Source organism: Triticum aestivum, chromosome 4A, assembly GCF_018294505.1.
Source record: "Triticum aestivum cultivar Chinese Spring chromosome 4A, IWGSC CS RefSeq v2.1, whole genome shotgun sequence".
Taxonomy (NCBI): domain Eukaryota; kingdom Viridiplantae; phylum Streptophyta; class Magnoliopsida; order Poales; family Poaceae; genus Triticum; species Triticum aestivum.
In genome coordinates, this window is record NC_057803.1 from 542354103 (window position 1) to 542368403 (window position 14301).

The 14301-nt window shown below is 41.1% G+C and overlaps 2 protein-coding genes across 6 annotated transcripts; both read left to right on the forward strand.

Moving 5' to 3' along the window:
* The first annotated feature begins 1320 nt into the window (after window positions 1–1320).
* LOC123086820 (probable N-acetyl-gamma-glutamyl-phosphate reductase, chloroplastic) lies at window positions 1321–5956 on the forward strand. The gene is made up of 15 exons (XM_044508635.1): window positions 1321–1548; window positions 1632–1731; window positions 2409–2471; window positions 2558–2698; window positions 2996–3103; window positions 3241–3327; window positions 3479–3529; window positions 3617–3688; window positions 3960–4079; window positions 4511–4571; window positions 4663–4743; window positions 4844–4923; window positions 5049–5138; window positions 5258–5386; window positions 5485–5956. Exons 2-15 carry the CDS (start codon window positions 1675–1677, stop codon window positions 5590–5592), a joined length of 1248 nt encoding a protein of 415 aa, XP_044364570.1. The 5' UTR covers window positions 1321–1548; window positions 1632–1674; the 3' UTR covers window positions 5593–5956.
* Window positions 5957–6161: 205 nt separating this feature from the next.
* Window positions 6162–12459, forward strand: LOC123086821 (transcription factor RSL3). Of its 5 annotated transcripts, none has more exons than XM_044508638.1 (8): window positions 6162–9059; window positions 9158–9617; window positions 9699–10396; window positions 10528–11079; window positions 11171–11392; window positions 11473–11538; window positions 11638–11703; window positions 11799–12459. In XM_044508638.1, exons 4-8 carry the CDS (start codon window positions 10585–10587, stop codon window positions 11886–11888), a joined length of 939 nt encoding a protein of 312 aa, XP_044364573.1. In that variant the 5' UTR covers window positions 6162–9059; window positions 9158–9617; window positions 9699–10396; window positions 10528–10584; the 3' UTR covers window positions 11889–12459. The 5 variants fall into 5 exon arrangements, with proteins under 5 accessions (XP_044364573.1, XP_044364574.1, XP_044364571.1 ...); XM_044508639.1 differs by having other exon boundaries at window positions 9699–9784; XM_044508636.1 differs by having other exon boundaries at window positions 9699–11079.
* The last annotated feature ends 1842 nt before the right edge of the window (window positions 12460–14301 follow it).

Sequence of the window (14301 nt, forward strand, 5' to 3'; positions counted from 1 at the left end):
GAGCCCGGAGGCGGTCGACTGGATTATGCGTGCATGAGTTACAGAGGTGCGAACCCTTGTCTCGGAGGGGGGGTGGCTTATATAGAGTGCGCCAGGCCCCCGACCAGGCCACGTTACCAATGGTTCAATGTTTATTAAGGCGAGGCGTTACTGGTAACGCTAGTAATAAAGTGCTATGATGACCATAAAAAGCTATTTAATGACCGATCGTTAGCGTGCGGAGTGACTTTAGGTCTCCTGGCCGTCGAGTGGTTGCTTCTTGGTCGAGTGTCTTCGAGTCTGTCGAGTGTCTTCGAGCCTGTCGAGTGGAACATCTTCAAGTCGATTGAAAGGTGATTTCTTCTAGAGATGTCCTCGGGTAGGGTAGGTATGACAGGTCCATGATCCTACCCTAGGTACATAGCTTCATCAACCACCTCACATATTTTTTCAATGAGAAAGTATTTATAAGTAAGCTTGCAAAATGATCTTATATTATGGGATGAAGGAAGTGCATGTTAGTGCTTCATGGCCGTGCATTTACGTAGATGCAGTTTTTTCCAGCGTTGGAAGTCCGTTGGTTGTAGTATACTACTTTTATCGGAAACGACCCAGATCTACAAAAAGCACCCCTCTCCACGTCTCTTTAGGTTGTTGATGCAGATCACATAGTCTCGGGACTTTGTTGTTGATGGTATTCTTGTGTTGGATTTATGTCCTCGGGCTCCGTTGTTGTGATGGCGTTTGCTCCAACACTAGCGCGGAGCTCGGGAGGTAGTTTAGGAGCGGATGCAGATTGGTCTGCATTGGCGGCATATGAAAGATGGTGGATCGTGTGCTAGGTTCGTGGTTCGTGATAGACATATATGATTTCTTCCTCCGACGTTTTAGTTGTGCAGGGGGAGTCAGATCTGGAGTTCACGTTCTCGGGGTGTTGCCTCAGTCCGATTCGTCCAACGGCAATGATTTCGCCTCTATTAGTGAGCCATCTTGTAGGTCCGTAAAGCTGTATATCAGCGATGGGGCCGCGTCGAGCTCGAGTATGAAGGTGAGCCGTTATTTTTACTTTTGATGACTGTTGTGATGGTGTCAGAAACAGTAACAGTGTTGGTGCCGCGAGCGTTTAAGGCAGGTTTGGGAAGCCGGCTTTGGGCTCAGTCAGGGATACGTGCGTGACACATACGCCGCACTCCAGCCCCGCCTCTCGTCTCCTCCGGCCGGGCGCGCCACGCACCGTTCCCCGCCGCGATTGCTCCGTCACCCGACTCCCCCGGCTCGGAACCCTCCCCGTTGCTGTAGCAGGGCGATTGCTCCTACCCCACCCACTGCTGGGCTCGGCCCCGGTGCTCCCCAAACAATGCCACCATACAGGTCACTCCAAGAACAGTTCCCACGAGGCCCTCAGCCCCGCTGACAGCCCGCCCCCTCCGGCCCACCAGACCCCCCAGGTCCACCTACCCAATCCACGACCGCGAGGAACGGCGCTGCGACCACCAACCAAGCCCGTAGCCGCCGCCGCCGTCGCCAGCGCACCCACAGCGACCGGCCCTCCTTCCCTTTCCCCACGAGGTGCATTTATACGCTCCCACACCTTCCTGACACTTGCTGTAACTCCACCTTTCAGCTGACTCCCATCAATCTCGATTTGCCAGCCCTCCGCGACGCCGGCGAGCCCGACTACCCCCCGTAGCGGGCATGGGATCGACGGCGCTCGGTGGTGCGGCTCCGGCGCGCGCCGGATTGGCCCCCAAGGTGACTCCCGCTCTTTGGTTCCTTTTCTGTCCTGTTCAAGCTCTGATTGATTGGGGAAATGAATAGGGGCGTGCCTGAGTTGGTTCGGACTGTGTTAACCAGCCCTGGCCGTGTATTGGTTGGTTCTCACCTGTCAGTTGAACGCGATTAGCTGTTCTAGTGCGGGTCATTTCCCCCCTCTGTAGAGTGGGAAATAAGGTTTTAGTGAAACTGATTGCTTCGCTACCAGTAAGGTTTGAATTTGCGAACTGAAATGTCTGAGAATGGTATGATGACATCTCTTAAATGGGAACATGAACTGTACCTTAAGAGTGGGTGAATTGGTCATAACCCGATTAGCTGTTTAGTATGGTCGTTTTTCCCCTTTGTAGAGGATGTAATAAACATATGCCTAAAGCATAGCATGGGAGTTTCATCAAACTACAGTAAGGTTTTAGTGAAACTGATTGCTTCGGTACCAGTAAGCAATTTTGAATTTGCTAACTGAAATGTCTGAGAATGGTATGATGGCATCTTTTAAATGGGAACATGAACTGCATATCTTAAGAGTGAATTGGTCATAACGGGTGGTCCTCTGACCCAACTGTGGCATTGTTCCAGCAATTGCATCCTGTTTCGTCATGAAATTGCTTATTTTTAACTTAAGCGCTGAGGTGATTTTTTTATTTCACGTGTAGAATGGACTCCTTGGATCTACTTTCAAGCCATGTGGTGGTTTCAAGCTCAAAACAACTCCTAAGGTGAGTTTTATGCTCTCTTATTTCTTATAAATATTTGTTTGTTTAGTGTCATACTCCACGTACTAATAAAAATGTCTACATTGAAGGTTGGACGCTCTTCAGTTTGTGTGAGAGCATCCATTGCTTCTTCACCACAAAAACAGTACTCTCCTAAGACACCAGCAGTTAAATCAGGGGAGGAAGTGCGCATTGCAGTGCTAGGAGCCAGCGGTTATACTGGAGCTGAGGTTGTTATTTTTTCCCTGTCATTTTCCATTTGTATTGACTGCTTATCATCCAGGCCCAGGGGTAGATTGTTTTACCCGGCAACCATATAAACAAGGGGCACATTCTTGGCCATTATCACCAGAAATCTGGCAGGGTAGGGTTAGTTTGGTCGCAAATCTAACAGGACAACCCACCTTTACTCCTATGCACTTATCTTTTTTTGCTTTTCCGATGCAACATTCCGGTGCTAGGATTCCGATATTCTGATCCTCTTATGGTTCAGTTACTAATGTTGCACGGTACATTTTTGCCAACAGATTGTTCGGCTTCTAGCAAACCACCCTCAGTTCCGTATCACAGTGATGACCGCGGACAGAAAAGCTGGTGAACAGTTTGGATCTGTATTTCCTCACTTGATAACACAAGTAAGAACTTCTCTTCACTTCCTCCTTATTTGATGCATCATTCTTGTACATCAAGAATTAGCGAAACCTTTCAGCAGTAGCACATTTCTGTATATGAATTTGTGCTGGCTTATGTTGATCCTCTTTTAATATTGCAGGACCTGCCAAATTTAGTTGCAATTAAAGATGCAGATTTTTCAGACGTTGATGCTGTTTTTTGTTGCTTGCCACATGGAACAACACAGGTTGGTATCTTCATCATGATTTTTCTGAGATATTTTCTATCAATTGCTGAACTTATGAAGGAATCCAGTTATATGCTCTGCTGTCAATTGGGAGATCAGATTTTGTACTGGACACACTAAGAGCAATGTCTGATCGCAAGTTTTTTATCAGGAAATTATTAAAGGCTTACCCCAGCAACTGAAGATTGTTGATCTCTCTGCGGTATGCTCTACACAAACTCATGCTTTATCTGCATAGGTCCTCGGTTGCTATTGAACATCCAATCATTCTGACTTACCATGCTTGCAGGATTTCCGTTTGCGTGACATCAATGAGTATGCTGAGTGGTATGGTCATGCTCATAGGGCACCAGAACTTCAGGTTTTCTTGACTACTATACCCTACAGATTTTTTAATATACCAGCCATTGGTCACACAAATTTTGAAGCTACCAAGTTCTGAAGTTCCAGTTTCAACATTTAATTACCAACTTGGATTCCTATTGACATGTTCCATCGATTTCTTTGTATATTACATTTGGGGCTTCAGTTAGATTCCTTTGTAGCCTATGATGTTTTTTACTCCTCTCCTGTCATTTTGTGTGTTTGTTATAAACTCATTTCCTTTGTGGTCTGTGTATCTTTATATTCAGGAAGAGGCTGTTTATGGTTTGACGGAGGTTCTTCGAGATGAAATAAGAAATGCTCGGCTTGTTGCCAACCCGGGATGTTATCCCACGTCTATTCAGCTCCCTCTTGTTCCTCTAATAAAGGTTAGAATCAATAGAAGTTCTTAGTCCTCCCATTCTTTGATCAAAGCAACACAAATTTAGACTCAATAGCCCCCACTTGTGTGATATATTTGTACAAAGAATCTCCATTTTCTGTAGCAAAGGAAGTAAATTTGTCAAAATATTCTGCCTAGTCACGCTCCTTTATGTAAATTTTAAAATGTCATCAGTTTAATATTACCTCCGTTCCAAATTATAAGATGTTTTGGATATTTCAATATGGACTACATATGGACTGAAATGAGTGAGCAAACACACAAATATACATCCGATTCAGAAAAAAGTTAGAACATCTTATAATTTGGAACGGAGGGAGTAGTCTTCTTAGTATCTAGGTTACGGACATACCTTGTCTCCACATGGGATTCAGAACTGGATCAGAGGTTCTAACCATATTTTATTTTACCTTGCAGGCAAAACTGATCAAGCTGAGCAATATAATAATTGATGCAAAATCTGGGGTTACCGGGGCAGGTATTTTTTGAAGATACGATGACTTCAAAATATAAGCTTGTAATGACTTGATTAATAACCAAACTGCTCCCCATGACATCTATTTCTTTAGGACGTGGAGCTAAGGAAGCAAATCTGTACACCGAGATAGCTGAAGGCATTCATGCTTACGGAATAAAAGGCCACCGTCATGGTAATCCTTTTTTCCAAACATCTCAAGTCTGACATTTGTTCTCCCTTTGGTAAAGTGGCTTTAGTATGGCCTTACTGACAATGAGATAAAACCATTTCAGTTCCTGAGGTTGAACAGGGATTGTCAGAGGCTGCTGAATCCAAAGTTACTATCAGCTTCACTCCAAATCTTATCTGCATGGTAAGCACTTACTCAAAGACAACTCCAGGTTCTGCAGTTTGTTCTGTGCTGCACCTGCACTAAATGCATAAAAAATGTGTGGAATTCAGTTGTTAAATCAAATCATTTATCTGTATGATGAACAGAAACGTGGGATGCAATCTACTATGTTTGTTGAAATGGCACCTGGAGTGACTGTCAGTGATTTGTATCAGCATCTCAAGTCTACTTATGAGGTTTGTTTGTTTGACCATGTGGATTAAATTATCTATCTGCAGAGAGCTCCTATTTTACAGTTTTACCACATAAATGCCTTTTCTTTTGTTAGCATCATTCTGTGTGTGCATCTTTTCAGGGTGAAGAATTTGTCAAGCTGTTAAATGGCAGCAATGTTCCTCACACACGCCATGTTGTTGGATCAAATTACTGCTTCATGAATGTCTTCGAGGACAGAATTCCTGGAAGGGCCATCATCATCTCTGTCGTAAGTGTTGCATCAATCTATAAGTTGCTCAAGGTTAGCGAAATGTTGCAGACTTAAAGATGCAAAATCCTTATTCTTCTTGTTCTTCAACACTGCAGATAGACAATCTTGTGAAGGGAGCATCTGGCCAGGCCGTGCAGAACCTCAATCTGATGATGGGACTGCCTGAGAACATGGGGCTGCAATATCAGCCCCTATTTCCTTGATATGTTGTGCCTTTGTTGTGCTCTTTTTCGATGATGCTTTGGAGTTAAGCACCCATCTCTGTTTTCCGTTGAGAAGCAAAGAGCTGAATGTCGGAGTGTAACCAAACTCGCTCAACAGCAAAACTTGGTTTGTGCTGGTGTAGTATTTAGAGATGAGCAACAATTAGCAGTTGAATAAGAGTATGAACTGAGTGGCTTGGTGTAATGAAAGTCCGAAGGCTATTATATCCTACAGTGGATTTTTGTCATGAGATCAATAAAGCAGTGTAAAACCTGATTCAGAGACATCAACCATTGCTGTCAGCATTGGATAATAGTTAGAAGTGTGTTACTTTTAAATATTAAAGGATAAATTAGTTTTCAAGTTCTTTGTCAAATTTTATCTTGTGTGACGTGACCAGATCCTAAACTTTACCACAATAATGCAACTAACTGGTCATTGTGTTTCTGTCCTTTCTAGCCTATCAAAATACCATGATTTATTTCTGAGTCAACTTTGAATCTATCTAATTAGTTACCATCTGTTTTTTGGAATGCCATGGTAAAACTCCAGCAGTTAGTTCTGTTAATGTAAATGGGCTTGCAATAAGGTTGACTTGTGTGGCCCGTATGCAGTTGTGATTCAAGAGGAGCCTGGCAGCATAAATTTTATTTGAGAATTGCTTGTGTTCATTTGATTTCATATTTACATGATAAATGTGTGTAGATGCATCGAAAGAGGAGCCCAGGGATTATTATTTTTATTTCCCATTGTTCTTCTATGTCTGGGTGATTCTTTCGTTATGCTGTTGGGTGCTATCCACACAACAGATCTTTGTTATTTTGACATATGTTAGGGGCTGCAAGCCTGTCATGAACTCTGAACTTCTAAATTGATTTTAGAAATGTATGGTCAGGTTTCAGTAGTTCTTCAGCCAAAAGTTTTAATTACTTTCTTCATTTTCTGGAGTGATGATAAAAAAAATATAGCTCCAAATATTATAATTTTGTCATTTTTTTACTGGTCAATATTATGTTAATGTTGCAAAATCTAAGAAAACATAATAATTCGATGTGACTGTACAAACTTGTCAAAGATATAGGTACATATATCGATCTTCTACAAAATATCAATTGGTAAATATATGACTATGAGGGAGGCTGCAATGATAAGCCTAAGTTGTTCATTGCATTAAAGTGGGTTAGCCACTCAGCCTACATACCTACGTAAGAGGCAATGCAAAGAAAACTGATGTTGCATGTAAGTAAACTTTAAGCCTAATGGTGAAATAGGAATATTAAGTTTTCCTGAGTATTGTTCTTCAAGGGCTCTTAACTCTTCACTTCTTCAGTACCACTTGTTCTTAAATTGCTTTGCTACTGGGTCTTGTTAGGAGATGTATCTAGGCCCTCCTAGCAAAATTTTGAGTTAAAAATTAACTGTTGATGCTTTCTTTTTTGGTTGTGCTAATCGAAGATGCTATGTTCTGTTTGACTTGAAATGGTTGTAGGCTTGGAAACACTTCTGCACTACTTTATTAACCTTTGACCTTCAGGCTTCAGGTCTTTATGCATATTCTCTGACTTCTGGTTCGTTCTCTGGTTTATTAATGTATTTTTGTTTTGTTTGACTTCTCAGTTTTTTGCGTTCACAATGCATATGAAATATGAAAGTATGATACATGTTCTTCTGTTTTTAATCAACTTGTTTGGTGGTATTTTCGGGAGTGGTAAAATTCAGATGGGCTTTGGGTTAGCCAAGATCATTGCAAGTCTTTATAGTCTGTGTTTCACACTTATTTGATATACCTACAAGATAAAATGAAACCGGCCTTCATGTTATTCTCATTTTCTGTTGCTTTATTTTCATGATAATATCATCATAGATGTGGAAATATCAAAATGTATTTTATCCACTTGAGCTTAAATAGGTGAGGAATGTTTATGCAGTTATTTTAATGTATATTTATTGAGAATATTCATGTTATCTAAAAGAATGTTTATGCAGTTATTATAATGTATATTTATTGAGAATATTCGTATTAACTAAGATAGATAGGTTTCAAGTGCATGCTGCGGCACGAGAACATGCAGAACCTACTGGAACTTTTACTTATAAACACTTTGACCTCAGTTTCATTTGAGTTACGTTACTGTGCTAGTTAATTTTCCTGTAGCATGGCTGGAGCAAACTTTTTTTGTAGCAACGACTCTGCAGGTAAGGTCTTTGTTTTGGATGCTATTTCACATGGTCGATATACTTTTCTTCACCATTGCTTGTTACGTAAATGTATATAGTTCAGTAAATTAGTATTTATAAGTAAAAACTTTCCATGTATCAAAAGTCTTACTCCCTCCATTTCTAAATATAAGGCTTTCTAGATATTCCAGTACGGACTACATATGGAGCAAAATGAGTGAATCTACACTCTAAAATACGTCTATATACATCCGAATGTAGTCCGTATCGAAATCTCTAGAAGGTCTTATATCTAGAAATGGAGGGAACCTTGGTGCAGTGGTAAAGCTGCTGCCTTGTGACCATGAGGCCACGGGTTCAAGTCCTGGAAACAGCCTCTTGCAGAAATGTAGGGAAAGGCTGCGTACAATAAACCCAAAGTGGTCGGACCCTTCCCTGGACCCTGCGCAAGCGGGAGCTACATGCACCGGGCTGCCCTTATCTAGAAACGGAGGGAGTACATGTTATTGTCTGACTACTTAATTAGCAGGTTGTTCACAATGTATATAGTTCAGTAAATTAGTATTTATAAGTAAAAACTTTCCATGTATCAAAAGTCTTACATGTTATTGTCTGACTAGTTAACCGAATACTTCTGAAATATATTGTGTCGGAGAGTTGTGTTCCTGGGTATCTATCATATCGACACTTCTATGCAAGTCAATCAGTAATATTCCATTATTTGGTTCGACTTGCCATTATCCTTTTTCTCAATTGAAAGTGACACACCATTTTATAAACTGAAAGTAACAATGAGAAATATGTTGTGTAAACATTTGAGCAAAGAATCGGAATTGGCTGCCAAGTGAAGCTGCCATCCCCATTGGGTAAATTTCCATGATACAGTGTTCTGAAAAGATCCATTATTATAGTGCACATAAAGTGATCCAAGTTAACATGCAAAAATAATAATATGAAATTCGTCCTTGATATGTAGAACCAAAAAGGGGATAGTGATCACTTGGAAAAAAAGGGGATAGTAATATTTGTGCGCATGAGCAGTACTCATACTCAAGCTCCATACATAAGTAGCTTTATTAGTGTTATTTAATCTTAATAAGACAACAACAAGGTTATTTATCCATACATATTTTATTAGGGGTAGTCCTATGCTTGATCTGTGGGCTAAGGAGAATTTCATGTTTGTCCCTTCAGATTTGAATGGGTTCAAAGGAAACAATTTTGTAATTTCGCTTCCTCATGATGCAAGTGGACCTTCTAGAAGTCGGAAAGTTACTTTGTATTTTGGGTATGTTCTAAGACTCCATATTCTTCATTTCTATGCCTATCAGAGACACAAGATTACTATGTAGGTATTTCACAAATCATTTTGCAATTTGGCTGCAGAATGTTTGGAAGTTCCTGATTCTTTCATGCAGCTAAAAGGGCAACAACAAACAGGTCTATAAACAAAACACATTATCTTGCTCCTTCCAATTCATTTCCTTTTGCCAGCATCTTAGATATCATTGTTTATTCTCTCCTTGATCCTCTGTGTGGAACAAAGAGGCAAGAAGAATAAGTCCTTTTTTGGTGGCGAAGGGGCAGTGCAAAAGTACAGCTCATTCCTTGCACGACTGGTAGATTCGAGTCATGTGCAGCTCCTAATTCCCTGAATATACGAAAATCAGTTCCGATTGATGAGGATATCGGCATCAGATCACCCAATGACTCAGATTTGCCGGGTCATTGCAAGACCGATGTTGTGCAGAGTCATTTGGATTTCACATGCTCTCTGATTTTGAAGATACGCCATAATCTGAAAAGAAGATTGGAAGTGCCCACCTGTGAATCTGTGATGTCTCTGGTAATCTTGGCTGAAACTGTTACCTGGTTGACCACCGGACAGATGTCATGTTATACTGATGATAGTTACAAACGTGTACAGGTTTCCTCAGTTCTCAGTTTGTCTAGATCTATATCACACTGTTTGGGTACTCGGAGCTCTTTCTTCTATACACTCGTTCGCGAAAGGTAAATGATTGGTGCAATTATTGTGTATCAGTGGCTTTGTTTCAATTTGATGATGTGGTATCATAAGTATGAAACAGACACGAAGGTTGCGGGCAGATGCTGTTGAAATAGGGGTGATGGAAAGCTGTACATTTTGAGTATAAGATGACAAGCAATCGGGATACACGGAGGACTGGAGGCATTGTCCAATCCCTTTTAAGCATTTAAAAATGTCCAGATTCCCTCCATCATGGTCGTGCAAGCCTCTCCTTGCAACTCTAGTTTATTGGGAGTGAATTATTCCATTCCAACAACATTCTCCACAATTCATAATGCCTGATCCTGTATTAATTGCTAAGATAAGCCCATGTTTGTCCTGGCTTTGATTTGAACCTCAGAGGCATGTTTTTTTCCTTGCCCTATTGGTGCATCGACGTTGCGGGAGAATTCTCGGCAATCATTGTAACCGGCCTTGGGACACTTGCCACTCGAGCTTTGATTGGCTTGACTTCTGAAGATGTGTGATCTTGGATAATTCACTATCTTGTTGTCTACCAACTAGCAGTTGAAGTTTTCTAAACTCATTATTTGCCCATCCCCAGGCCATACTTGGAAGGGTCGTTGTCAGCACAGGTCATACCCAGCCGTGGGTGTCCATTTCTCTAAGCATGATCCTGCATTTCTTAATCCTGCAGCTGCTCTGTTTTCCTTCAGCATTCTCATCAGTATAAATGCACCTGTCCTAACCTGCATTTTTGCTTCAGGAAGCACAAGTGTATCAAACAGCCAAGTCCTCTCTCACACCCTACACTTATATCAGGATGGAGTCTGGAGGAGTGATTACTGAAGCGGGCTGGGACTCACTTGGCCTGACGTCGCAGGCGGAGGAGTCGGAGATGATGGAGCAGCTGCTTGGCACCTTCCCCTCCAACGGCGAGGAAGAACACCAGGAGCTGCCTTGGTCTGTTCAGGCCACACATGCATACTATGCCCACTGTAACGGTAGCTCTAATGCATACAGTTCCGCTAGTAGCAACAGTGTTGGTAGTCTCGTCCTTGATATGCCGTCGGATTATGGGGGCTTCTATTTGGGCGACTCAAATGGGATTGGCTCCTGTACCGCAGCACTTGACCTGAACATGGTTCAGGAGCAAGGTGCGGCTCAGTTTATGGATGCCATCTTCAACCCTTCATATGGGAATGGCGATTCAAGCTGCGACGATCTTGGAGACTCGAGCATGAACCTGCTCGACTCCATCGACACGTCCAACAAGAGAAAGTGCCAGGATCAGGGGAAAATAGCTGACCAAACAAGTGTGAGTGTTCAATGCTTTGTTCTTTTTTGTACAAGGGTCGTTTTAGTTGCCCGGTGCGAATGCTTACTGCTTGAATCTTTTTGAAATGCAGGGTCGGAAATACTCAAGGAAGGCCGACTCGAAGCGGACAAAGAAGGCCATGCAATGTGAAGGTGACGATGGCACCACTACTGACACAAACAAGCAAAGCTTGAGCTGCTGCACGTCTGAAATTGACTCTAATGCTTCTCAAGAGCCTCCTGTTGCCTCTAAGCCGAAGAGCAAGGCTCAGGCTGGCCGCCAGACAACAGATCCCCAGAGCCTCTATGCAAGGGTATGCTACACGTCATCCTCTCAGTTTTCTGCTGTTAATTAAAATTAACAGTTACTCATGCTCTTGTTGGTTGGATACAGAAAAGAAGAGAAAAGATCAATGAGAGGCTGAAGGTACTACAGAACCTTGTTCCGAATGGAACCAAAGTAAGCATCTCAGCAACATGTCCTTCATAGCTTTTGGGGGGATAGTACTGTAAAATGAAGGGCAACAACTCAAAGATCAACCCTTGTGCTATCTTGCAGGTAGATATCAGCACTATGCTTGAAGAGGCAGTGGAGTATGTGAAGTTTTTGCAGCTTCAAATTAAGGTGAGAGGCTTTTCCACAGTTCAGTTCAGAACTTCATCCATTTTGAATGCGCGTGTTAAAGAGTTATTTAATGGTTTATTTACTACTATGTGCAGCTCCTCAGCTCTGATGAAATGTGGATGTATGCGCCAATTGCGTACAACGGGATGAACATTGGAATCGACTTGAACCTCTCTCAGCACTGATAAGACACTTCTAACAGTCTAAAAAAACAGCAGCTATATACTTAAAAACGTGATTTGGGTTAATTGGCTCAAGTGTTCGTTACTAACGCGCAAGTGGTTTCTGACCAATAAGCTATTCCGGGCAGTTGTATCTCTCTCAGGCGTAAATAGAGGCTGAATACAATGTTCTCCAGAAGCTTTTTTTGTAACTCCGGTTACTAAAGGAGTGTCATGTATGGCCCGGAAAATACGCGAAAAAGACGAATACTGAATGTCGGAAGAGGCTCTGCAACTTGTGAAGACAAGGAAGGGCAACCTGTTCTTTTTCTCCTTACTTCAGATGCGACTTCGCATGAGAAGGCCGTGTCGTTTTTCTTCTTATTTTTTCAGGTTTGCTCTAGTAGCAAATTTGTGTCTTCACTAAATACAGTGTTTATAGCGTATATAATGTGGTTAGCTGGAACTTGGGCGGTTGTCAGACAGCTAATAATGTAAGATCGTGGCATGATGTGGCAGTTGTCATATAACATGTTTTGTAATGATTACTGTGATCACGTCATTTTCTGCTATACAGTTTGTGTTGAAACCTCAATTCTTGCTGTTGTCGTGACAAAGTGTGGTGCCTTCCTCATATTCTTTTCATCGTTGGTTGTTAGTGGAATATTTGTATACTGTTGTATTGCTGGTGTCATTGAATCATTGGTCCGGCATTATTTGGTCCACCTGTTGGTTCATGTTTCTTTAATCGGTTAAATTTTCCGGTCCCTTTTACCCTGTTTTCACAGGCAATACAGTCCATGATGCTTGTCTTGTACTTGATCCGTTCACAAATATAAGTTGTTTTGGATATTTGAGTGAACAAACGCACTAAAATGTATCTATATACATCCGATTCAGAAAAAAGTTACACCTGCGTGAACAAACATTCTCTATGGTGATATTTGGATCTCTAGTTCTGAGTGCCACCTGCAATATAGCGCCTTGAATCTGAGTAATAAATTTTGGATTTGCAAAAAATCAAAAAAACAACTTTTTAAATTTCCAAAAATCACACATTTACATAAGGATCAAAGGATGTATACTTAATGTCCATAAATTTTTCTTATGAAATATGTTTTGATGTGAGCTACATAAAAAAAATCATGAAATTCATGATTTTTAGCACGTCAAAACATATTTCATCATGAAACTTTACACACATGGAGTAATTGTTTTTGATAAATTTTGAAATTTGAAATGTTAATTTTTGAGGTTTCCAAAATTCAGGCTCCATGGAGCCTGAGTTCTATTAGCAACCGTCCAACGCTATTCATCAACATAGTAGTAACAGATAGTATTACCCATGAAGTAATATCAAAAAGTTCATACTTGAAGAGCATATCTCACATGAGCATCGGCACACGCAGCTAGAAACTATGGCTGTGACAGTCCTAGAAAGGCCCGATGTTTTTTTTGGCACGAAACAAACTAAGTTGTTTCTAGGACGGTTTCACTCACTAAACATGGACACAGACCTAGATTGAATAGTACTACCTCCGTCCAGGCTTATTAGTCCCTCTTATATTCTGGCTCAAATTTTAACCATAAATTGACTAGTAAAATTTAATTTATTTGACACAAAAATATTATGTTGAATTCATGTATGAAAGAACTTCTCAATGGTCTAATTTTTATTACATATAAATTATATTTTATTAAATTTATGGTCAAATTTTGATCCAAAATACATTCAAGTGGGACTTATAAAACTCAGACTGAGGAAGTACGAATAAAGCTCGACAAGACTATGGTACCTCTTCACCGAAAGATTTCTATTCAAGACCAATGCCAGAAACCAATACTAAAACATTTCCTACTAATCCTATGCACAAACGATCAAACATGAGAAAAATTGCTCAACCGGTCGGTGTGAACAAGACCAATTCAAAACAGTCCACGAAAACGAGCTCCAAGATATACAACCGAACCGATCATGGCATTGGTCAGGACTAGACTTTGTTTGGTACGGGAATTACAAAAACCATAGCACATGTTATACTAACATGACTTTTTGCCCGGTAAAACCTGTTCCGCCTCTTAATCTCACATATTTCGAAATGGGAAGCATCCATAGGCAACACGATTCTAAAAATTCACTCTCTTGCAATATTTGTGTATCTTACTAGGATGGAATATTTGCTTCACTGCTACATTTGTTGCGAGATATGTGCAGATGTAATTGCACGCATAGAGCATGACCTTTTTTAGGGGTGCCGGGTGCATAAAGCATGACTTTTTTTAGGGGAGCAAAAAGCATGACTAGGAGGTGTCAATTGCTTTTTTTAGACAATTCACGAAGCTTTTATTGATCCGTCACCAAAGTTACAGGGACGAAAGAGAGGTTATCGGGTGGTCTAACCAGACATGGCAGCCACCTCCTAACTTTAAAGCATGC